Source organism: Meleagris gallopavo, chromosome 4 (assembly GCF_000146605.3).
Source record: "Meleagris gallopavo isolate NT-WF06-2002-E0010 breed Aviagen turkey brand Nicholas breeding stock chromosome 4, Turkey_5.1, whole genome shotgun sequence".
In the NCBI taxonomy this organism is placed as follows: Eukaryota; Metazoa; Chordata; class Aves; order Galliformes; family Phasianidae; genus Meleagris; species Meleagris gallopavo.
In genome coordinates, this window is record NC_015014.2 from 11,048,567 (window position 1) to 11,072,656 (window position 24,090).

At 40.6% G+C, this 24,090-nt stretch overlaps 1 protein-coding gene and 1 long non-coding RNA gene across 3 annotated transcripts in view; one reads left to right on the forward strand and one right to left on the reverse strand.

Moving 5' to 3' along the window:
* SLC10A7 (solute carrier family 10 member 7) overlaps positions 1–24,090 on the reverse strand; it is a 147,809-nt gene that overhangs the window by 42,475 nt on the left and 81,244 nt on the right. For both annotated transcript variants that reach the window (XM_031553018.1, XM_031553019.1), the window contains exon 5: positions 9,254–9,289. In XM_031553018.1, coding sequence (XP_031408878.1) covers positions 9,254–9,289 — 36 coding nt within the window. The remainder of the gene's footprint in view (positions 1–9,253; positions 9,290–24,090) is intronic.
* Positions 23,441–24,090, forward strand: part of LOC109367167 — a 4,776-nt gene continuing 4,126 nt past the window's right edge. Inside the window, exon 1 of the long non-coding RNA XR_002113983.1 lies at positions 23,441–23,577. This is a non-coding gene — a long non-coding RNA (uncharacterized LOC109367167). The remainder of the gene's footprint in view (positions 23,578–24,090) is intronic.

Here is a 24,090-nt window from a genome sequence, read left to right on the forward strand (position 1 = left end):
AAAAAAAGACACTGAAAATTCCTTCTTATGAGGGAAACAGGCACTTTCCCCTCAAATAATCTCAGTGGTTTCAGAAGGCTAACTCACATGAGCAGGGCCTGCACCTTCTGCAAGAGTTTGCTGGATATGGCTGTAATAAGAGACTTCCAGGCAGATCCTTCTAAACAATTCTGTCACCATGCAGCATTTCAAACCTGACCTGCAGCGTTCTCACTAATTCAGTCCTAGACCTTCCTTCTCAAGAGACTGTCTGTTTTAAAAAAACAAATTATTTAGTGGATTTGTTTATGAGTTTGCAGTGGAAACACTGGCTTATCCTTAATTGATAGGATGTACTTCACTGGTTGTGGTAAAAACAAAACAAGCAGAACAAACAAACAAAAACCTTGGTTACATAACACTAATACAATTAATTCCACTCTCAGGCCTAGCCTGCTCCGCAAGCCAGATGCTCCCCCTCTAATCATCCTTCTGGCTGACCGGGGAGGTATCACAGTGGGTGTTCCCATGCCTACAACTGCCACCGATTCAGAAGACACACACCTCCTACCAGTCATACTAAATTATAATCCAGTGTCACATGTGTTGCACATATTGAGTCCACTTCAGAGGCACCTGTCCTTTGGGGCCTTACTTTTCCAATGTACTCCTCTAATTGGCATGTTTCCTCAGGTTGTGTCATCATACTCTATCATACTACATCACCAGCCAACTTCAGCCTTGCCCATTTGTTCAGCACAGACAAGGGAGAGAGGAGAGGTGAAAACAGGAAAGAACCAAGGGGGAGGTTCGTGGGTTGCTCTCTTACATGAGATGTTAAATTTAAGCTTTTTGTTTCCACCTTCAGTTCAGGCTACTGATACCTGTCTTTTTAAATGGTCTTCAGCGCTGTGATGCCACTGCTTCTAGCCATTCTCATCTAGGCCAGACCCAGCTGCCCCTGGACCACGCTCCAGCCCCTTCATGTCCTGCTGCTGAAAGGAAGTGTTAGGTGATGTGCTTTCAGAAAAAAATTGGATGGGATACGTTTCAGTAATGAAGAACAGCAAACAGGAGCAACCAACTTAATGTCTGAAGACGCTTCAGCAAGGCAACTTCCAAACAAACAAACAAACCAAAAGGCAGTAGGTAATCCTTCTACCCTCCTGTGAATATAACCTTGTCCAGCTGCCAGACTTCGATTTACTCAAATCATAGGAATTGCAGAAGGTCCAAAGAAATGAAATGGCCATTCTCGCCTAACATCTCACAATAGTCTAAACAGAGCTGCCTGGTCACTAGGATGTTTTTCTTCCTCTGCTGCTTTAAGAGCATTCCCAAGCAGTGGTTAAAACACAGCATCCTTGAAGTTGGAAGTGATCTTCTTCTGAAGGTCATCTAGTCCAACTCCTCTGCAACGAACAGGGACATCCACAGCCAGATCAGGTTGCCCAAGCTCTGATCCTGTCTCAGAGACGGTGCATCAACCACATCACTGGAAAATCTGTTCCAGTACCTCACCAACGTCACTGTAAAAGATTTTTTCCTTACATCTAACCTATATCTACCCTCTTTGAGCTTGAAACCATTTCCCCTTGTTCCATCACGACAGACCCTGCTAAAGATTCAGTTCCCTTCTGTCCTGTAGCTCCCCTTCAGATACTGAAAAGCCACAATCAGGTCACCTTACAGCCTTTTCTTTTCCAGGATGAACAGCCCCAGCTCCTAACCTGTCCTCATAGGAGGGGTGTTCCATTCCATGGATCATTTTCTTGGCCTTCCTCTGGACACAATCTAACAGGTTGATGTCACTCCTGTACTCAGGACTCCAGGTGAGGTCTCAGCAGCGCAGCGGGGCAGGATCACCTTCCTCACCCTGCTGGCCATGCTTCTTTTGATGCAGCCTAGTTGATACAGTTGACTTTCAAGGCTTCAAAGGCACATTGCTGGCTCATGTCCAGCTTCCCATCCACTAGTAATCCCAGGTCTTTTTTGGCAGTGCTGCACTCAGTCCTTTCATCCCCCAGCTTGTATTAGAAATGGAGGTTGCCTCAACCCAGGTCCAAGATCTTGCATTTGAATTTGATGAACCTCACAAGGTTCACCTGCGCCCACTGCTCGAGCACGTGGAGACCTAGATATCTCCAAGTGGGGTAGAGGAGTTGTGTGAGGGACACCAGCTCCCAGAGACTGACTAAATGCCACTGGTTCTGAAACAGTCTGCTTCCAGAGGGTGCTAACAGTAGGAGAGGTTTGCCACTGAGGATGGAGCTTCTATATCAAGAAAAGAAACAAGATTTGACATTCAAAAGCAAATAAATTTCAGTTTCCTAGCACTAGAGGAATAAAAAGTATCAGAAATAACCTATTTAAATTTTAAAATAAAGCTCTAAATTCTGCCTATCAAACCCAGCAAATTACCTCTTTCGGCAGAGAAAGGTACTAGATGTACAACAGAGCTCGTGCTCAGTGGTTTGGCAATCACGCGTTTAAACAAATAGATCTTTTATTGTTATTCTTAAAGATTAAATGCAGATATAGGTCTCTGTAGTTCTGCTAAGGAAGAGAAAAAATGTGTTCTGGTCTCATGGCACATTTTGCAAGTAATTCCACATTCTAGATGCTTTTGTGACCGTGGAAGTTGATTTGGCACAAGCACGGAAGACCCCAAAAGCCTAGCTGTCTGCACATCTTCTCCTGTGCTGTTAAAATATACAGTTCAAGTTTCATAATCAGATGTGTAGAAAAGGAAAGTAGACAAACTCAACTTTAAAAACAGTTTTTTTTTCCCTTCTTGATCGTAAGAAGAGCCTGGATATACTAATATCTCTTTGTTGAAGTAGTTTCTAATGCTATGCTGGGTTTCTCTATGACACATTAAATATCATACCAAGCCAAATACAGTTGTCAATTTCAAAGCCTTTTATAGAGGTCTAAAAATAACTGTATGTATTCTTAACTGTATCAGGGCTCACCCACTTACAAACAGGACAATGATCTTCAGAATTAGTGTAATAAAATGAGATCAAACCTATAGAGACACCTAAGCAGGAGTAAGATGGTTAATACCCTAACAGAGCAGTGACTTCAGGACTATCCAAAGATTCTGCTATAAGCATGGGGTAACTAACTGGAAACAAGTATATCAGTACAATTTAGAATCTTCAGTATTATGTTTCCATGGAAAAGGCAGCGATGACATACCTGAAGAAATAAATCATTTAAAATAATTTGTACAGGGCTTGGATAAGCCCCTGTGAAGAATACCATGCAACTGCACAATTGGTTTTACCTGAATTGAAGAAAGAATTTAAACTGCAACAAGTGCAGAAAACACCTGAGAACGATGGGTCTACTTGATGAGCAATGTCTGCTTGTTGTTAGAAATGTGTTGTTTGTTCAACCTAGCTGAACAAAGTCTGGGAAAGCAGATAGGATGGACATCCAGTCTGAGCCAGGAATGTACTATTCAACTATATGTTAACTCTGACAACAAAGACAAATGGGTGAAAAAATCTGTAACAAATATCAACTTGAAATTAAAAGGCTTATCAGATGGTGGACAGAGCAAAAATCTTTACTTTCAATATGCTCCATGTTGAGAAATTGCACAGCACGGAAAGGAAAAGGACTGGGTGACCTGGGACTGGTCCCTCCCAGCTCCCCGGTTCTACGCATCCTATGCTATGTGTGTGTTCAGTGTCTGCTGTGTGGAAGCAGGATGCATACATAAGATTCCCTTAGCACTGTATACATGTAAAATTCCAAGAGCAAACAGAAGCAGAAAAAAAAGTCCTCTGGAGAAGCGTCACACGGTTTAGAACCTCCTGCCTAGACAAATTCACAATAGTTTGTATACATACACAGAAGACAAGGACCCTCTATTATTCTCTGAATGTTACGTGTATGCAATTTTATATTATAACAAACTCATAAAAGCTGAATTTTAAAAAGAAATAAAGTGTTTTTATGACTGCGTCACAACAGTCATAAAAAAGTTCATGTTAAAAGTAATGGGTTTGGATCAGATCAGAGTATTTTGTCTTGTCAGTGATTAAAGAGATAGCAAATAGTGAGGTAAATAACCAGGTGGAAACAGTGATGCACTTCAAATCTTTCACATGAATGACCTGAACTGTTAACAGCTAATGCATTGTGCTGCTTCTCCCCTGCACGCTGTAATCAGCTTTTTGTCACATACCAGTGAAATCCATTATCCACAACTTCCTTATCAACTTCCAACGCTTTCCAGCTATTAAATATTTGCATACTTAACAATGCGTTTGACTGGCATCTATTCTCATTTACAAAGTATGTGAGAGAAAAAACAGTGTAGTATGTAGAAATCCTGGGTTGGCTTTGTTGTTTTTTGTTTGTTTGTTTTGTTTTGTTTTTAAAAGAAATGACAGCTACTTTTAGTAAAAAGATTTACCTGAAATACCATAGCACTTTGTGAAAACTTGAGAATCACCAACAACTTTCAAGACTGTGTTTTAATTTAAGGATGGTGAATACAGGGGGACACTTTGAAAACTGCAATATTTCGATCAGCATCTAGTTTCACTGATGTCATTATTCACCAGTCATTTTATTTCTGTTTTTAATCCAATACTTGGACAGGATTTTCTTCATTGACTACTCGCTCCTGAATTTCTAGTACCTACAGCTTTACCACTGCAATGCACCATAAAAATAACTACCATAAAATCCAGAAACTTAAGAAGTTACCAGAAAACAAAACATCACTGAATAAATCCAGTAACGAAGCAAGATGACAAAGCCTTAGGAAGATTGCATCTTGACACAAGTGTCATGGTAACCCCCTTTGGTGAAACAGCAGACATGGGAGCAGTGCATGACAGTTACATGGAGCTTTTTGCCAAACGTATTTTTGAAAACGCACATGAATTTTGCATTGGCTTTTTAACATTCCATGCTAACTGGTTTGCAGGCACACTTCTGAAGAGTCAACGATGCATAAACATCTAGAACACGTACTTATCTGTAATATTTTCTTTGATGGCTTTCAATGACAAGTCATAGATTCACACACCTGACTTTTGTTACTTTGATAGATTTTTGACCGTGTTTCCAGCAGCTGAAGAAATCACTTCCGTCAAGGCACTGAATCTCAATAGCAACGGTGACATTAAGATAACAGCAGAGCTGGAATGCCATGCCATAAAATGCACGGCATCACATTTGGCTCCAACACATCTGCAGGTTGTTTTAAACATATTTTGACAGCAAATACAATCAGTGAAGTCATAAGACTTGGTAGAGTTGCAAGTTCATGTGTTCAACCACATCTCAGGACAGAGAGGGGGAACCCTGTTCCAGAGCAACTGGAAAGCACTAGACCCATGCTCAAAAGAGAAATATCACTACATCCAATACAGCATCTACACTACAGCGGCTATAGTGGTGAGGCCAGTCTCTTTTCAGTGGTACGTGGAGAAAAGACAAGGGGAAATGGACTTAAGCTACAGCATAGGAAGTTTCACACGAATGCGCATAAGAACTTCTTTACAGTGAGGGTGACAGAGCACTGGAACAGGCTGCCCAGGGAGGTTGTGGAGTCTCCTCTGGAGATATTCAAGTCTCACCTGGACGCCTACCTGTGCGACCTGGTGTAGGGAACCTGCTTTGGCAGGGGGGTTGGTCTCGATGATCTCTAGAGGTCCCTTCCAACCCCTACAATTCTGTGATTCTGTGATTGTAATTGCAAGACAAAATTTAGAATATATATGTACTATACACTTCTCAGTTGCAAATTATCAACTACTTGTAAATTATAGCATTTTTTGGCTTTATTTTTATGATAAAACAGCATGCCCACAAAACGTGTCTGGTGCAGGGTTGAAAAGGGAAAGCTGGAGTGTAAGATTTAGGTTAGGTCCTCTTAGTAGCTACTTAGTACCACTTTGTGCTACTCTGCACAGTTTTTCACCTAAAGATCTGAGCTGACAAGAGGAAGCAACCTTCTCTCAGTGCTCTGTTACACAGACTCCTAACCATCATTAATGAAACACTGCAGAATGTTGCAAAGAAATGTGAACAGCATAAACCTGTGTTAACTTGAAACTGATGTACCTTACGTAGTTGGTTTCCGCACTTCTCACCTATATGAACCTTAATCAGTTAAATGGGACACTGTCCATTTATAACACCACTATTGAGAACATAATATATTCATTGTTAGTAACAAGAGTTAACGTGAAGATGATGATACTGCAGATTAACGCATCTCCATGTTGAGATTCAATAGCTGCTTATTAGGTGAAACGTTCATCAGAGCTATCCATGGAGAATGGCATGATTCTTTAAAGTTCAGCTAAGCATTCTCAAAAAGATACTGTCTGATAATTACATGCACAATACTTACGGTTTCATTAAATCAATCATAATCTCTTACAACACTTTGTTTTGAGTAAGCTTTCTAACCAAAGTTTCACAGCAGACAGTACACTTTTCAGGGATGTAACCAACAATCTTACGCTTAACGCCATTCGTTTAAGGTAAATCATTTACATTTGATGCATTACTTATGATAAGCCTCACATGGCTTTATAATGCTGTTTGGACAGCTTATATTTTCATTACCAGGCAATTAGGAACTGAAATGGCAGTACAGATCAATATATTCTCTGGTGCACATGAGGCAAAATTTAAACCGTGACCACAGCTTAAGCTATATAAATAATAACAAACTAATGGACAACGGTTTATTTTATTTCTGGCAAACACTGAGCATATTTGAGGCACTACATATGGGGAGCCTTACAAATAGGATCACTAATTCAATTACGGCATTCAGATTATCATAGTATGACTCTGTGGAAGAATTAATGCCAAACAGCACCAAATTCATGAATTATAGTCCACTGAAGGCACTGAGTTGAAAGAACCCTGAATGTTATTCACCAGAAGCCCAATTCAGCTACTTTTGAGGTCGACGGGAGTTCTATACTGAAATTTAAGAATTCCACTCTGTATTAACTAGGCACTAAAACTTAGTTGCATGACTAAACTAATGAACAGTACAGAAAGATAAACAGAAAATTACTAGTCGGTGTTTGACTGCACGTGAGATGCAGTACCATGTGAAATGATGAAGCCACAGGCTAGAAACATACAAACCAAGAAAATTCAAAAGGAAAACTAGAGCAGTTCACAACAACTGAAGGGTTTGACAGTCCAACCCACAGGATGCCAAGATACTGGAAGAGTATAGCAGGGCGTGCACATTTAGTTTGCTGGCTCCAGTACCTGCTGCTCGATGACTGAACAGTCACAGAGAACCTCATCTCGGCAAGGTGTGCACACAGTAGGGTCTGAATGGCTGCTCTTCATGTGTCAATTCCTCAGCAAAGATAGCAAAGAGTTTTAAGTGTTTACAAATTCTAAAAGAAGTCCTTAAGTTTGGGGCTTTTTGACTACAAGGCTGCAGCTTTTGCAGCTCACCCATCCCCAGACTAGTTTAGTACTCTGATGAAAAAATAGTTCACGTACTTATCTTGCCCAAAAAAGAACAGATCCAAGTTCTGTTACAAACAACAGAACAATTCATGTGCATTTTACAAACTTCTGATACAGTCATCTCCAGGGCTAGTAGGAAGAACAGAAGTATATGCTTTGCCTTCTGGTTCTTGCACACACTCAGATTTTTACTACCTCTACTGAGAAGTAACAGTGACACCTACAACTTATGGGACAGAATGTTTTGTTATCCGTCCATAAAGTCACAGAAGGAAAGATTTCATCTTGCTTGAAAAGTTAGGCAGATCACTTGTTAACATTTGAGTTTCCACAAGAAATATAGCCCAAGGTAGGCTACATAGAGTACCATAACTCAGGAGAGTACAACAGGGGGAAAGCTGTTAGGGAGGTAAAGTTAAAAAGAAAAAAAAACTGAAATTACAGTCACTTGGAAACAAAGTCATAGGTTTCCAGGTTAGTGCTTGCCTGGCAATTACACATTCCAGGGAAAAAGAGAAGAAAATAGAGAGGTGGTTGGTCTGAAATCAATTTACTTGGAGCAAGAACAACAGAACAGCCACTTTTCTTGGAAAAATTATTTTTTCAGTGTAAAGTAAGTATATGGTTATACGTGTAAGGAAAGCTCTGCTAGCATATGTTGATATACATGATACAGTCAAAGCTGTTCTTGTATAAAAATAGCTATGCCAGATAAATGACAATTTGCTATAGTAAAATAAACTACTGTAAAATAGAAATCTTCCTGTGCCGCTTTACTGAAACAATAGCTGATGTTGTTATAAGCACTCACACACTACTATTTGTTCCAGTCCAGTAGTACACACTGTTACATATGCATATGGTACATCAGCAGCTTAAGCATCCCTACTAAAAACAATATGCTGTTTACAAATTGGTTCAGACTAAGTCCACACTTACTCCTCTTTCCAGAGTGCTGGATTACATATTGTATCATTAGTAAGATAAACTGAAAAGACAAGTTATACTTCTGAAATCCTTGAAGTGCTTCAGGCTGTTTCTCTGCTCTTCACAAAGCCAAAACTAGCACCAAAATAGCAAGTTTCCCCACAAGCTCCAGGACTTACGGATATGGGCGTCACCAAAAAACCACTGTCTGCCCGTTCCTTCGTTCTTACGTACTTACTAATATCCACGACCACTCTGAAGATAATACTTCATCTTCACCCTTTTCTTCTGCCACACACTGTGAAGAACCAAAGCCCTGACTGAAGACAACTAACACAACTGAGAAGGTCTTAAACTGACAAGAATGAAGTGGCATCACCTTACTGATGTACAGAGACTCCGGTAATTCATCTTTCTGGTTTTGACATCATTTACGTTTGCCACAAAAATGCCCATGAGCACAGCTGCCCAAGAGTGCAGCTTTACCTCAACAGCGCTCTCTCCAATTGGCCTGTCATCCATTCTGTATCATTATAAGGTTTTCCAGCTTCTGCACGTGAAAGCTCACCAAGCAATTTCCTAACTGGATGACCACCTTATGCAGAAAGCCTTTGCTTCAGACTCAGCTTGACTAGTAATGTATGATTCTGTGATGCTGCAACAACAACAGGTTTTGTTCCTTCCAGAATAAAGGGCAACAAGCGCTTGCATTCATTGTGACACATTTCTACGGTCCTAATGGAAACCAGTTCATTTCAAACATCAGCCAGAAAAACCTCCAGTTACTTAAGCACTGCTGTATCACTCAAATTTCTAGCTTAAGTATACAGAAAACATTAAAATAACATCTTAAGATCAAAATACTTACAAAAAGCAGAAGCAGAAGTGGAGTTATAACAATGCCCTGGAAGAAAAAGAATAGATTTGTTTATTAGTAAGGGAAGCAGAATACACATTGTACTTTGATATATGAAAATGCACAAATGCCATTCAGCATCATGAAAATTAAGTGACAATAAATTTAACTTCACCCTTCAGTGTACATTTTTTAAGAACTGTACATCAACCATTTTGGGAACCATGCATTTTATTTTTATTTTTTATTTTTTATTTTTTAACTCTAGCCTTCCCCATTTTGGACCTAAGCCCCTCTAATCCAGAAAGCCTGATAGATTAAAAAAAAAATACAATTATCTTTATAACTTTATATCTTCGTAACAAATACCCTTCTCTACAAATAAAGTTACCTTTAAAAACATAATAAAGCCCTTCCCTCACTGTACTGTATCTGGACTCCAGTAAGCCACCCCTCCTTGTGATCGATTCCCATGCTACCCAATCGCAGGTCTTCATCTGAGCAAAAGCCACATATCAACCGTGATGAGTTTGGTGTCGTGACTGCATAATGTAAGCTGATATTCCCCAAGGAAATGAGCTGAGATCTCAAAACTCACTTCAACTTGATTAGACTTCATGTCTCACTGGTAGAAGACAAGTCTTTCATCTAATTTAATCACACAGGACCACCTCAGCTTTCCACAGCCCCCTGGCAGATGCAAGCAAAAGGATTTTTTGTCTTCACTGACAAGGAACAAGTTTAAAGCTGATGATTGGACAAAACAGAGGGTTTTAAGTTTCATGAGACCAATTCTTAAAATGAGTTGTTTGGGTTGGGAGTTAACATGACATGCTTCAGTTTCACGGCTGCAAAAAGCAATTCCCCATCATCCTTCCATCTCACTTCAATATTTATTATTGCTCAATAAAATTATTTTATCATTTAATGCATGCTAATTCACAGAGGTTGCTCAGAACTTCTCTAAGACAAGTGTGTTCTTCATTCAAACTTTTCTCAAGGATAATTCCTTCAGCTATTCGCAAACTTCACAGTTTAAAGTCCAAAACTTTTATATGTGCATCTATAGAGACGCTTATTTTCTGTTTTGTTTGCTTTTTCTTGCTCCATATTAAAAATAATCAAACAAAAAAGCAGTTTTTCATCTGCAACACCCCTCTACTTAAATATTTTGGAAGCTAACGTAAAAGAAAACCTCACGCAATTAGTGTTCTATTTGTTTTCTGAGTCCTTGTCAAGACACTGCTCCAACAAAACACAGGAAATACACACCGCAAGGATAGAGCAGGCAACAGATAAGCTATGCAACTTGAAAGCACAGCAGAATTTTAGAGTATGTTTTGAAATAAATACTATATGCCACATCTGGCTGCCCCACAGCCCAGCAATCCATAATCATTTACCTTTTTGCAAATGTCACAGCTGAGATAGATCGCAAAAGACAAGATAGATCAAGAAAGACAAGCAGCAGTAAGAATTGCTTTAGGGAGTCACTTACTGTTCACAGGGAGACCTACTCTAACATACAGATACAGTTATAAATAAACACAGGTGTTCAAGTACATCAGCTGAAAATGGGGAAAAATGTTGAGAAAAGGGTGGAGGCAGTAAGAGTTGAATTCGTGAACAGCAGCATCTACAACATTTAGACGGAAGAAATGACAGCAAAATTTGTATAAAGTGGATGCGGCAGTCACTTCATAGAATGAGCAGTTATGAAAAACTGCTCAGTATACCAGAGCCAGATCTCCCTCTTCTTCCCTTTTCCCCACAGGCAATTATACTGCACAGCTCAACGAGTACCAAGCGCCTGAGTAGTTCCTAAGCACCCTGAAATTCTGGGATAGCAGAACACCATTACAACAGGTTTCCAAGTTCAGACCCTTCTGGGCACGAGCAAAGAGAAGCAAAAATCATAGAACACAGAATCAGCAAGCTTGGAAAAGACTTCCAAGAGCATCTAGTCCAACCACCCACCTATCACCAATATTTCCCACTAAACCATGTCCCTCAGTACAGCATCTAGATGTTTTTCGAACACCTCCAGAGACAGTGACTCCATCACCTTTCCGGACAGCCCATTCCAGCACCTGACCACTCTTTCAGCGCTAAAGTTCTTCGTAACGTCCAACCTGAATCTCACCTGATGCAACTTGAAGCCATTCCCTCTAGTATTATCACGAGTTACACTGGAGAAGATTACCACCTCACCAAAAGCTTCCTTCAGGTAGCTGAAGAGAGCAATAAGGTCTCCCCTGAACCTCCTCCAGACTAAATAATCCCAGCTCCCTCAGCCACTTCTCATAAGGCTTGTGTTGCAGACCCCTCACCAGTCTCGTTGCCATTCTCTGAACACGCTCCAAGGCCTCAAGCTCTTTCTTTTCTAAACCTGAAGGAACCTCACAGATTCAGCACAATCAGCCACTGCATGCTTCATGCCTCAGTGCATTGCAGAAAAATGCAGAGGTAAAAACAAAACAAGAGCAAAAGAACCCTCCACTTTATCTGTCTGACTGACGAAGACAGCATCCTTCCTCCTTTAGATGGGATCTGTGGCTAGGTGTCTATTTGCTTTGGGAGGTTTGAGATATTGGCACAATGGACAACAGCCACTGCAAGTTCAAAGTTTGTAATGTCATAAACAAAACATTATCTGTGATAGCAACGCTTCCTCTTAACTCTGTAAGTGGAGAGGAAGAGAATCCCTATACATGTTGACTGCACTTAAGAGAATCTAGCCTTCAAAAAGTCAGTTCTTGCAATTCTTTGCAAAGTTCTCCTATTAAACCTGGAGATCTCAACAAGCAGAAGCAAGTTTCCTGTTGTCTCGTCACAGAAAGGATTTACAAGGTTGAACTTGTCCATTTGCAACACACAGGCAATTCTCCGGGAAGATAAACAATTGCGTGGTAGAAGAGACACATTCTTATTTAAAAATAGATGCTGTTGAATCAAATTAATTTTATGTTGATGCTTTATTTTGATATGGAGTGCTAGCTGGAAAAAACAAGGACTACATTAACACCAAGGATTTTTTCCAGTCAGTAGCACTGCAGTGACTGTCACGGCTTCCGGGTGCAAGACTTGTTAGCAGAGCGAGGGCAATCAGACTGACCAGGAGATAGGAGAGAACAGACAAAAATCTATGTATGTAGAGCTCATCAAGGTTGACTATGAAAACATTTGATGTGGTTCTATGTGCAAAAGCCAGCCTCTTCAGGTTTCCATTCCAGATTTGAAGAAGGGTTTACATGACTAAGGCTTATCTAACAGAAGGTATTACCTTACCCTGCGCACAATGCCTCACTCCAACTCATTGCTTTTCCATCAGAAGTGTGCTCTTATACTTGCTCTGAACATACAGAGTACTTTCACCTTAAAGCCAACCAATAGAAGTTCATGATGACTACTTTCATTTCTAAGGCAAAAACAAAGAGTAATTCCCTCTGAAGGAACGGAGGATCACGGTTATCTGATCCCTTTCTGCTCGTGTGAGCAAACAAGGACAATGTATTCCACAGCATGTGCTGCAATTACCTCTTGAGGAAAAAAAAGATAAAAAGAGGCAAAAAGGAAACTGAAAGAGGAAAAATAGATCTATGGCTTTAAAATATTTGGACTGTTAACACCATCAGAGAGAAAAAGGTATCTAAATTGGACTACTCCTTTCCCTGATTTGATTTCCTGGCAAGTGCTGTCAGATAGTGTATAGAGATAAACAGATTGGAGATTAGCACTTCTAGCAGAAGCTGAGCATCTGCCCTTGAGAATGAAAGGTCATTACATGGTTTTAGCATCTTCAGAGTTCGGGTGGAGTGTTAAGTTTTCTGACTGCTGCCCACAATGGAGCCGAAGTTGTAAAGTGACTGTCGTTTGCTATCAGCAGAAAACTTTCAAGAAATCCATTTACACCTCTGATGTGAAAGACTGACTGAATATATTTCAACGATTTCAGTGGAAGAGGAAAAAAAAAAATCTCAACCTGACCCGAGACACTGATACAAAATAGGAGTCAGAACAGCCATAGTAGATACCTGTAAATACACTTTATAGCAAGTATCATGAAACGTCTTGATGTTGAACTCTCTTAAGAGACTTTAAATACACACGTGTCTGTGTGTATGCATGTACACGTGCCCTTTAACAGAAAAGATGGAGCCAGAGATGCGTTTAATCACTATTTGCCCTGTGTAGATAAAACATCCTAAGAAACTGCTTAGAGGTTTCATTCACCACAGAACTGCTGCAGAACAGATACTAAGAAGTGTTCTCTTCTCCCAGGGAACACGTAGAATCAATACATGTAATTGGCTGCCAAATTGGAAAGCAAAAGGAAAGAATGTGATGGATTGGCATCTATGATGGCAAATCATTGAGAAAGAAATTATGCAAATATTAAGAGCAAGGTGGGCACAGGTCCAAAGGGACACATGGCAGAAGACAAGTAAGGATTACTGTAATGAGGCATGAAATATACGTGAACTTTCCTTCCTCTCCTTTACTCACACGTTTCCGTGCAATTTTTCTTCATTCTCCCAGGTCAGCAGCGTGACACACATGTGGCAATTAGGAAGTCAGAAAACAAACAAAAAAGCAACTCCTAACCAAAGCAGCCTCTGGCTTGTCTTAAGAAACACAACTAGAAAGCGCAGAAATGTGTATTTTCAGAAATCAATTACCATATCCTAAAAGGTACCTCAGAGCCAGGCACAAAAGGAGCAGAAGTGTAAGCAGCATTAACTTATAAGCTGAATAAAGGTTAGTTAAAAACTGTCTGCACAGCACTTTGATTAGTACTGATGAAGCAACACGAGCAAACTGGCTATGAACTCTGAAAATTTCTTTGTAGAACAGAATAAATGACAACTGAAACTACCTACGTCTGTGTACAACAGTTTCTTGTTTGTTCCACCCCTGCTCCAAGTCAGCGGCACTTTCTGGAAAAGAAAGATCAGGTCCCCACATACCCTGCTGCCCAGACAAGACAATCTTTGTACCTTTGCTGTTCACAGACGGAGATACGGGCTTTACCTTGAAACATCATATCCATTACTTCCATTTCTTGTTGTCCCATTTGCTTTCTCGGTTCTGCGCTTGGAAGGGGCACTCCAACCCAATTCCATCTATCTGAACAAAGGAGTGCAAGCCTTCCCCTACCCTCACTGCTTACTGAAGGCACAGCTCCACAACCCCACATTGCGACCCCAAGTCCATATAAGACACCGCTCATTGGACAGGGTATTATGTTACGTACCCTCTTCACTCAACTGATTTAAAACGTAGCTGATCTATTCTACACTCATCACAGTTTGAGACCTTATATAAATGTAGACTCCTGCTGCTGAAACAGGGCTTTCATAAACCTGGATAAACAGCCAAAAGTTTCAGGAAGAAGTTGCCTTTACCTTTCTTCCACACACTCTCACTTGTATGGAATGACATAAAGCCTCTAGACAAACACCACAGAAAAAGTTCAAAACTTTACTGCTGAATAAACTTCCTTGGTTGCAAATCAGAAGAGCAAAAACAACAGCAACTAGAAGTCAGGTCAGGATGGCCCGTACAAGTCCTCATGAAACAGCCATTTTGTACTGAATGGAGTTGTAACAGAAAGATGCTGAGCAGGCAACTGTGTATTTTGCGCATCAATTTCTGAGTATTAAATCATTTTAATACCGTTTCAAGCCTGTAACTGAAATAATTTGGAAAACATTTCAGCACATTACACGAACCAAGTGACTGCAAGAGCCTACGTGAGGTAGTCTTTTTCTGTATTTTTTAAACAGCTTTCAATATTTGTCTAAGCATGGCCATAAAAAACTGTGCTGCTCATTTATTTCTACTTGAAGACAATATGACAAATTTTTTGTTGAATTAGGCATAGAACTAGGTCTCTTAGTTTCCATGCTAATACATACTTCCCCCCTCTTTCAAACTAAATGTCCATGTAAATGACATACTTACTAGTTTTTTTTTATCTCTTGCCATTTCAGTGCGGTTCTAACTCGATCTCTATCTGTTGCGCTTATCATTTCAGTCATTGCCCTCCAACGCAACTCCAATGTTCTTGTGTTCATCCCCCACGGGCATCACAGAGGCTTCTGATGCCAAATAATCAGTTGTCTTACATTTTCCAATTTTATTATTTTCAAAGTTAAGTTGCAGAAGGCAGTCTTTTAGAAGTCCCCTACTGCACATCCCTTCTTTGTTAGCTACTCCAAGGATATTGGATCTGAGAAGGCTTATAAAAATCACAGGACTTTGGAGTGAATTTTTTAATTTAGCTCTTTATTGTACAGTTTTATATCAAATGATTGATCTGAATGCAGGGTGGGAAGAACAAAGGCTTTATGAATTGATGCTTTTTAGGACACAGATGCACCCATTCTCCCAGCAATGAATAATACGAAACTACAGAAGTATATTGAAAAAAAAGCCTGAAGCATTAAAAAAATGTGTGAATTTGACATAATGCTTTTGTTAATTCCACACGCTGTAGCACTAAGGCAGTGGATTATAAGTCAGAATTCAAAATAGTTCTGCACAACCCTAATTCAAGTGTAATTATAAATACGTACCACAAGAATATCTGCAACTCATTCAATTAGCAAATAAAGGATTTTAAGAACAAAACCATAACATGATAAACGCTGCGTCAAATGGCTTTTCTTTTATTGAGGGGACAGAATAAACCACATTTCATACCACGTATGACATTATGCATTGTGCTTTGTGAATCGTTTCAAACGTTGCACTATCTTTGTTCTGTTGCGACAACTCTGTCCTCCACTATAGGAAGGGAAACTTGAAAAAAGTGACAGTATGGAGAAGCACACCAGCAACAGTCAAGGGCAGAATATAAAAACATTTCCACAATTAATGCAATTAGTAATTGCAAATGTTCCTTTTACACACATTTAATGCAACTAGGAAATCAAAATGGAATCAAAAGGCATTAAAGCAGCCAGAGCTCAGTGCTTCCAGAGCAATTAAACCTGGAAAGAAACAGTGATCCCAAATACCGGCATAGCATCACTACAGCTGTCACAAATTAAGTTTAGTAAATAAAATCAAAAGGAAAAGTTTTTTTTTTCTCCAATAAGTTTGAAGGGTCAGGTTTCAGTACAGGGTTGAGAGTTAAGCAAAGAGTATGAGGACTATTTCACAAAGGTGAAACTCCACATAGTTATAGTTTGCCTGGCTTCCCAGCAGAGGGCATCTTCAACACATGAGAAATTTTCCTCTTAGCCAGCAGTAATTCAGTAAAGACCCTGAAGTCGTGAAGTAAATATAAAAACTTGCTTGGCATTTGAAGGCACTACTGGAATAGCATCCAGAACGATGCACAAAATACAAAGAAATGTGAATCCAGGTTGGAAATGAGTGCTTCCATAAAATATCATGAAGTCCCACTGCCTATGCTAGAACAGCAATACTGTAACAGTAAGAGAACAGAACTGAGTTAGACAGGAATTGTCTGGCAAGCAGCACCTACGATAAGCAGAGGTTACTGCTAGCTGGGAAAACCGTTCCTGTCTGCACTTGGCATCAGCTGCAGCATTCCCCCTGCTACTGCACGTGACCAAGGAAGGTCGTGGACGGCCATGGAGAAGAGAGCCAGTTGCCTGCTCAAACATCTAGCACCTTCCCTCAAGCTCCCTGTTGGCGCACTCCTGCACAAGGCATCAAGGCAGGCGTCCCGCTGACATCTTCAGTTCATTCAGTGACACTGCCAAGCCTGCAGCTCCAGCTGCTTCCCATTCCCTCTTCACTCACTCTAGCTGACCGTCAACCTTGGCCTCAACACTTTCTCCCTCTCCTTTTACATCCTACCCACCAAGAGTCTTTCGCATTTCTTCACACGCACAATACTTTCCCCTAATTCCATCTCAGTAGCTGCTATCTGTTCCTATTCACACATTTCTTACGCAGTGTCAGCACTGAAGACCACTAATCCTGTACATCAGCATAGGAACTGAATTCATGTTTTCACAAAGTGGGCCTTCCCCGGGAGTCATAAGAGGAAAGAAGGGACTCTTCTCAGCCAGGCACACCTGTGCATTTTCTGACCTACCTCCTTTCCTTGGCAAAAATCATTTTGACACTATTCTGTTCTCTCTGCTATGCAAGAAGGTTCCCAGCTCACCAAGCGCAGTCTCAGTGGGACTGAGGAGGAAAGCAACACTGTTTGGAGAAATCTGGTGCCTAGATGTATAAGCATGCAAAATAAAGATAGAAGAAATTTAAAATTTCTTTTGCACGAAGTGAATGTACGCTAGTGCAGTGTTAAGAACACGTTACAATTTCTCCTTTGCTTTGTGCATAAAAAACAGATGCACTAACACACATTTTGAATAAAATTACTTTTTCATTGAATATTAAGGTAGGTTTTCCAGAAGATTACAGATGACCTAGATTTCTCCTGTATTTGGATCTATCTAGATTAAGCATCAGATCTTAATTTTAGTTGTTAAGACAATATTAATAGCAAAACACATCAGACAGCGTCCAACCAGCTACTACCAAACCATTTCACAACATAAAGGATGGCACGCTAGATGGTGCTGTGGGACCTTCCAGAGGCAAGAACTTACTTCACAAAGAGAAGTTACACTACCAAATTAGCCATCTAATCGATTCCATGTTTTGAAACACACTGAGGAGTATTAAGCTACAACCACGAGAAAAAACAGATCTACGGAAAGGAAAGGAACGTGATATATAAGCCTTGTTCTGATTGATATTACTTTTCGGAATAGTTAAGTGCCCCTCTTCCACTGGAATGATTTTTCACCCCCCAAAACAAGAAAAAGCAGGTTTTCTAAGTTCTACACCAGGGGTAGTTACAGAAACCTGTAAGATAAGCTGTGACAAAAGCTGACAAATACCATAGAAAGAAGCAGTCATCAAAACTGATTCTGTTTCTTCCCTCCCATAGCCTCTCTTGTAACTGAAAGCTATTTAAATAGCACAGTGCCTGCACAAACACACCATGGATATTTGAACTGGAGCACACTTTATGATAGTTGACATACATACTTAGTTTAAACAAATTCCTATCTCCCTCATTTTTCTTAAAGCCAAGAACCTCAAACAGTGCAAATATAAAACACTGAACAACTCCTCTATGACATACGAAAGAAAAACTTGATATAATGAACCGACACATCATCCCAATAAAAGCCTATAAACATTCACTCACTGATCAGTAGTAGTAAAACACAACCGGAATTGTAAAGGCCTCTTAGGAACTTCAAATTCAGAAATACCAGTTAAAAACCTACAGATAAAGTGCTGGATTTATACTCTCACCCATACAATGGGTTTGTTCTGTGGTAGCAAAGAAGCAAGATACCACCCCTCCTCTACGTTCAAACCAAAAGAACAGTTTGTCTGGAAATAGAGATAGATTAGACAGCTCATTTTCGCTTTGTCAGGAAAATTTCTCATCAGCGAAGGCACTAGCTAGATTCTAAGATGAGAAATGCACTCCGAATTCCTTTGGGATAAATGTGCATGGGACCCTGCAGGGTCATTTCCAAGTCTGCTGGAAAGTTAAGCTAATAATAATTAGCGCATGACCAAGCTCACTCATGTATTCTTGTTGTTTTCTTTAGTATCCCAAATTGTTTGATTAAAATGTACAACAAAGCTCATTCAATCTCTTTTCCCTTATTATTCCCGGATATGATTCCCTTTCAGTACAGAGCATTTCAAAAGCATTAAGCCAAAGCTAAGAAAAACACAAACACGTGTGCATGCGCGCACACATACACAAACACAAAAACCCAGCCCCCAATATGGTAATCTATATTGCTTGTGTTCTTGTGCTGCCTGCCTGGCCCCAAGTCATCAATAATGAATAGAAATGTACAGCTACAGCAGTAGCCTGTATCATGGGCTTGTCAAGGATTTTTGAAAAGGAACAAAAACATAGGTTTGCCATTTGATTGCATCTTCTTTTGCAAACACGGGACAGCGAAAAAGGGATATTTCAAAAGGGGAGATATGATTAACCCTTTTCATAATAATTGATGGTTTCTTCCACCATACAGAACTGAAAATGATTTCCTTGTAATGCAACCAGTATTCTCCTAGGCCAGTGAATTCAACAATAATGTTGCATTTGAGTATAGGCAGGAGAGGTTCTTTCTATTTTAAGATAATGAACGCATACTGAAGAGGAGTAAAATAGCACAGTTTACATGGAGGGAGAAAAAAAATGGCTTGGTTTTCCAAGAACCCGGCAAGTTCAGCCTCAGATAAAATCCTTACTGAAAAAAGTTAACACACATAAACACATATCCACAGAGTCAATAAAAGCAACGGCCTTACTAAAGACACGCAGATCTTAACGAATTAGTTAGATAATATTTAGAAAGGATATGGTTGCTTCATCTATTATTTCTTTTATGTTCCCACATACATTTCTACAGACAGTGTGAGCGTAGCCTTGCAGACGTGGTTATGTGACACTGTACGACCACTGCCCTGGGCTGGGTGCGTGGCACACAACAAATGTCTTCAGGACACGCACAAAGCAAACCTAGTTGCAACCCCAAACCTTTCTTGCTTTCTACACCTGCACTGTATTTCCCAAGCGTTGACTTCCACAGTAACTTCCGTAGCAGGTGAGTTATTAGTCTCCACTGTGGAAGATGTGACCGAGGATGCTTCTTTTCAGGAAGCCTGGAGCTAAATAATTTGTGTAAGAAATGAAAGTATAGAAGCACGTGCTTTCACATGCCAACCAAAAGCAAGACATCTCAATTCAAATAATGCTGTCACGCTACCTTTTGCAGAAGCAAACAGCAAACAAAAGCACATGACCAAAAAGCAAGCAAAGATTCACAAAGCAGCCATCAGTAAAGCACTACTCCACGAACTGACCCAGCGTTACACTGTGACAACTGTTTTTAATGCATAGAATGGGCTATTATAGTATTCAGCAGAACTGTGCATAAATTGCTGAACATGCAAGGGTTGAATACGTTATCAGAGACTGAATATGAAAAAAGGAACATAAAGTACCTTTCTGGCAGATAATAAAATAACTGCCTCGAACATCACAAATCACTACAGCACACTAAGGATAAAAAGCCCCAAACCACAGAGAAATGGTTGCTCAGGTTAACTGGGTGCAAGCAAAGACCATTTAGTTTCAAACAAGATTTCATTCTGTTTGAAGAGTTACCAAACTATTTCATAGCAGTTGTTTCTCAGTTTTAAATCCAAACATGCCTCAGCATGACTAGATGGATTATCATCCATTTCACCAATTCTATACACGCTGTAAAAAATGCTTCTTTTCTCCTGGTGACATGTTTGTACGATTCTGCACATGCTCAGCTCCTCTCAACCATGGCTCAGAGTTGAGCATGAAACTTCTGTTTTCTTGCATCTTTTGTGTACTGTTTTGGACGTCCTCACAGAGGTGACAATCCATATAATCTGCGTTTTTAAATGCTCAGTATGCACATTGACAACTAGAAAACCGTTTTTTGCTCATCTGCAGTAGGGTGAGTCAAAATCCACATTCTTGTTATCAGTGCCACGCGGCCTCAGGATATCTCGCAATTTTATTTTTAACCAATTGCTTCAAAGATGTCTAGTTTTTGAATCTATTCACCAGATACGGATCTCACAGTCAAGTCAAAAATCGAAGGATTTGTTTGTTCGACTACACGCTAACTCAGAAGTCACAGATGACCCATTTGGATGAGGTGTTGCTTACAGCAGCCTGCCTCTCAACCCAACACTCTAAATTTCTCATCTCAGTTCCTTAAAAAGTGACACTGCTTTGAAGCATGCAGGAAAACGGTGTGGCTCCATCACTTTCAAAGAGCTCTGTCTACAGTGACCTTGCCTTGACAGGTCCCGAAAAAATTCATCTCCCCAGGTCCATATTGGTTGGCCCCAGCACCATCCCCCTTGCAAGCAGAGAGGAGTGCTGAACAGGCAGGCTCCAGGCTGCCTAGTGCTCACCTCACACTAGTCCAGAGTGAGATACCAGTGTGAGGCTGAGCAAGGCAACAAGCAAGAGGCCCACACATGTGCAATGAGGGTTTTGTGGGTGTCCTTTGCCAAAGGTGGCACGTCACTGTTCACCTGGGAACGGTGACATCTGCATACATTGAGCGTATGGGAGCAGATAAGATGTAGAAAACTAAGAACTCAGGCACAGGCAGCCCACAGAACTGGAAAATAGAAAAAAATAAAAGGAGAGGAAGATAGAAAACGTGGAGGGGGAGGTCTGAGGGGCAAAATAAAAACTTGGCATTGTATTTCAATTCCCTCTATGGGTTCCACTGCTGAAACTTCCCGTTAGAAGGAGCCTGCTTTTCCCATTTGATAAAAACAGTGGTTTTGCATTTTAATCATTTGCCCTGAAATTACGATCTTTGATTCCGTAACATAACAGAGTATTTCCAGAGGGAAAAAATTGTTTCTGAAAACAAAACAGTCCCCATCTAGCAGAGGCTGCACAGGCAGGGAACAGAGATGGCACGGGAGAGCAGAACCAAATAAAGACAAAATACTTCCTTCACAGCCCCCACAAAAAAGATCTTTCGATCCATGCTCCCAAGGGATCAAATGGCAAGACAGTATGAACTTGGAAGGTGTTTATTGCGTTAGAAGAGGTAAAATGAGGGAACAACGGAAAAAAGTTATCCAAGACCTCTACCTTCTCCTTCTAAGGGCAAGAGTCCTCAGCCTACGTTGTAGCTCTCTGCCACAGGCTTTGCCCAGTCTCTTCCCAAAGCATGACTGCCAGGCTGGAAGTTCACACTGTGGGGTTAGATCATCTGTGAAGTAAAACTTCTAAAGACTTCAGTTCTCTGTATCCAGGATAATTCTCCTTCCGCAAGTAGAACGCATTCCTTTTAAGAGTGAAATCCCTTACAACATGCCACACACATTCAGAGCCCTCGTTAGCTGGAGGGACAACACGTCCTTAAGGCTTTCAGTTTTTTACTGCGGATTTCCTTTTCTAAGCAACTAGAGATTCGCTTTTGCCTACTCTTGTGATTAACACCTTTCATGAAGTGCCTCATCTTGCGAGTGGTAGACGGTACTTTCCACAGAGTTCATGGAATTCCCCACTATCTCCACCCCGAGTAAGTGAATTTGAATATGTCAATTACTGAGAGTTGCAACTCTTAACACAACCTAAGATTAATAAGTGACCTGATCTTCAAAGTTTTCAGGTGTCTCAATTGGTCGAACAGAAATCAAGATATGCAAACTCATGTTAGTTTTACACATCATTGTGAATTAGCAGCTGAAACAATTTCACAATTAAAAAATAACGCAGTAACAACTCATACCGAGCTAGGTGATAACTAGTAATTACCCATAATAAAGCAGCTTTAGTCCCCATCTGATGGAAAGGTTAAACAGCCTCACGCTGGTGTTCGATACAGATCCTGCTAGCATTCTGCAGAGGATGCCTTACAGATGAGAAATACAACAGCTCCTAGCTGGCTGAGCCTGCAGGATACATCTCAGAGAGGGAATCCTGATCCACTGTTTTAGTTACTACAGTTCATTATCAACATTTCTTGTTAAAAGTTCCATTTCAGCGTGGAAAAAGATCCCTATTTGTTTCCTGAAGTTTTGCAGCACACTCACCACACAAGTGGCAGAACAAAACACAACTGCTTCAGTTATTTACAACTGGACATAACAGTTCCCTACACTTCTAAAGCAATTACACCTCTAAGGCAACACAGATGTACGTAAGGAAGGCTTACATAATCCCACAGTAGCAAATTAAGGTCCTGTTACTAAAAAGCAACAGTGTTGACAACATTCTCATTTCCAGATCCAACACCAAAGAGACCCTCTCATCCCAACAGCAGAAACAACCATCCTGTAGGTTAGAAGCAGCAGTAACTTGCTCTAGGTGTTCCAGTACCAGTGCCGCAAATGAGCTGCCATCTCTAGAAGTTTTTAACCTCCCTGTTCTGCAAAGGTACAGTAAGGGAAGAGCTTCAGGATTCCCAAATGCGCAAGCGTTCCCAGGAAGCAGCTTGCCCGATTCTTGAGAGCGCATTCTACACACACACACAAATTGCATGCAACAAAACTGCTGAATTACTTCTGATACACCTTCTACAAGAGAGTTTTTTAAAATGTAAATATTATATATAAATTAGCATTTCTGCTTTGCCTACAATCAAAGGCCGCCGACATCACAAACCACAGGAACCAGGTGGCCTAGCAACCTAGACAGACAGACAGAGGGAGTTCAGTCAGTCAGTAATAAAAAGCTGTGGCTGTCTGGCTTCAGGGAGAAGAAAATTGCTTGGATGATCACTTCAGCACTCTACTAGGTGATGCGCTATTTTATTCTTTCTGATAGTCGCAGTTTAAAAGAACTCAAAACAGGAAAATGTACATGTAAAGGCTGAGCAAAGACGTGGACTGAAGCTTGATTTTGTTTGGTTTCAAATTCACACTTTTGATAGAGCCTGGGGAGCCAGAGACAGAAAAAAAAGGAAACTGTCCCTGAGGGCCTGACGGTATCAAATGCGAAAACAGTTACCTGCTACTTGTAGAGTGGGTTTTAGAGCAAAGCATTGTGCTGTGGGGGGATGGCCTTGGTAACACAAGCAGGTGTCACTGCAGTGTACCTGCCAGCAAAGCAAGACCTGTTCATTAACTGCAACACGTGGTCGCAATTAAGCGTACTATGACTCAACACTAAACAGGAAAACGCAGTTTCATTCTCATCACCTGCAACATCACAGCAATCTTATTTGCCTGCTTACTATAGACCCAAGCCTAAAGGTGCTGAGCACTTGCAGCTGCTCCTGGAAAAAGAGGCACTCTGCACTCAAGGGGAA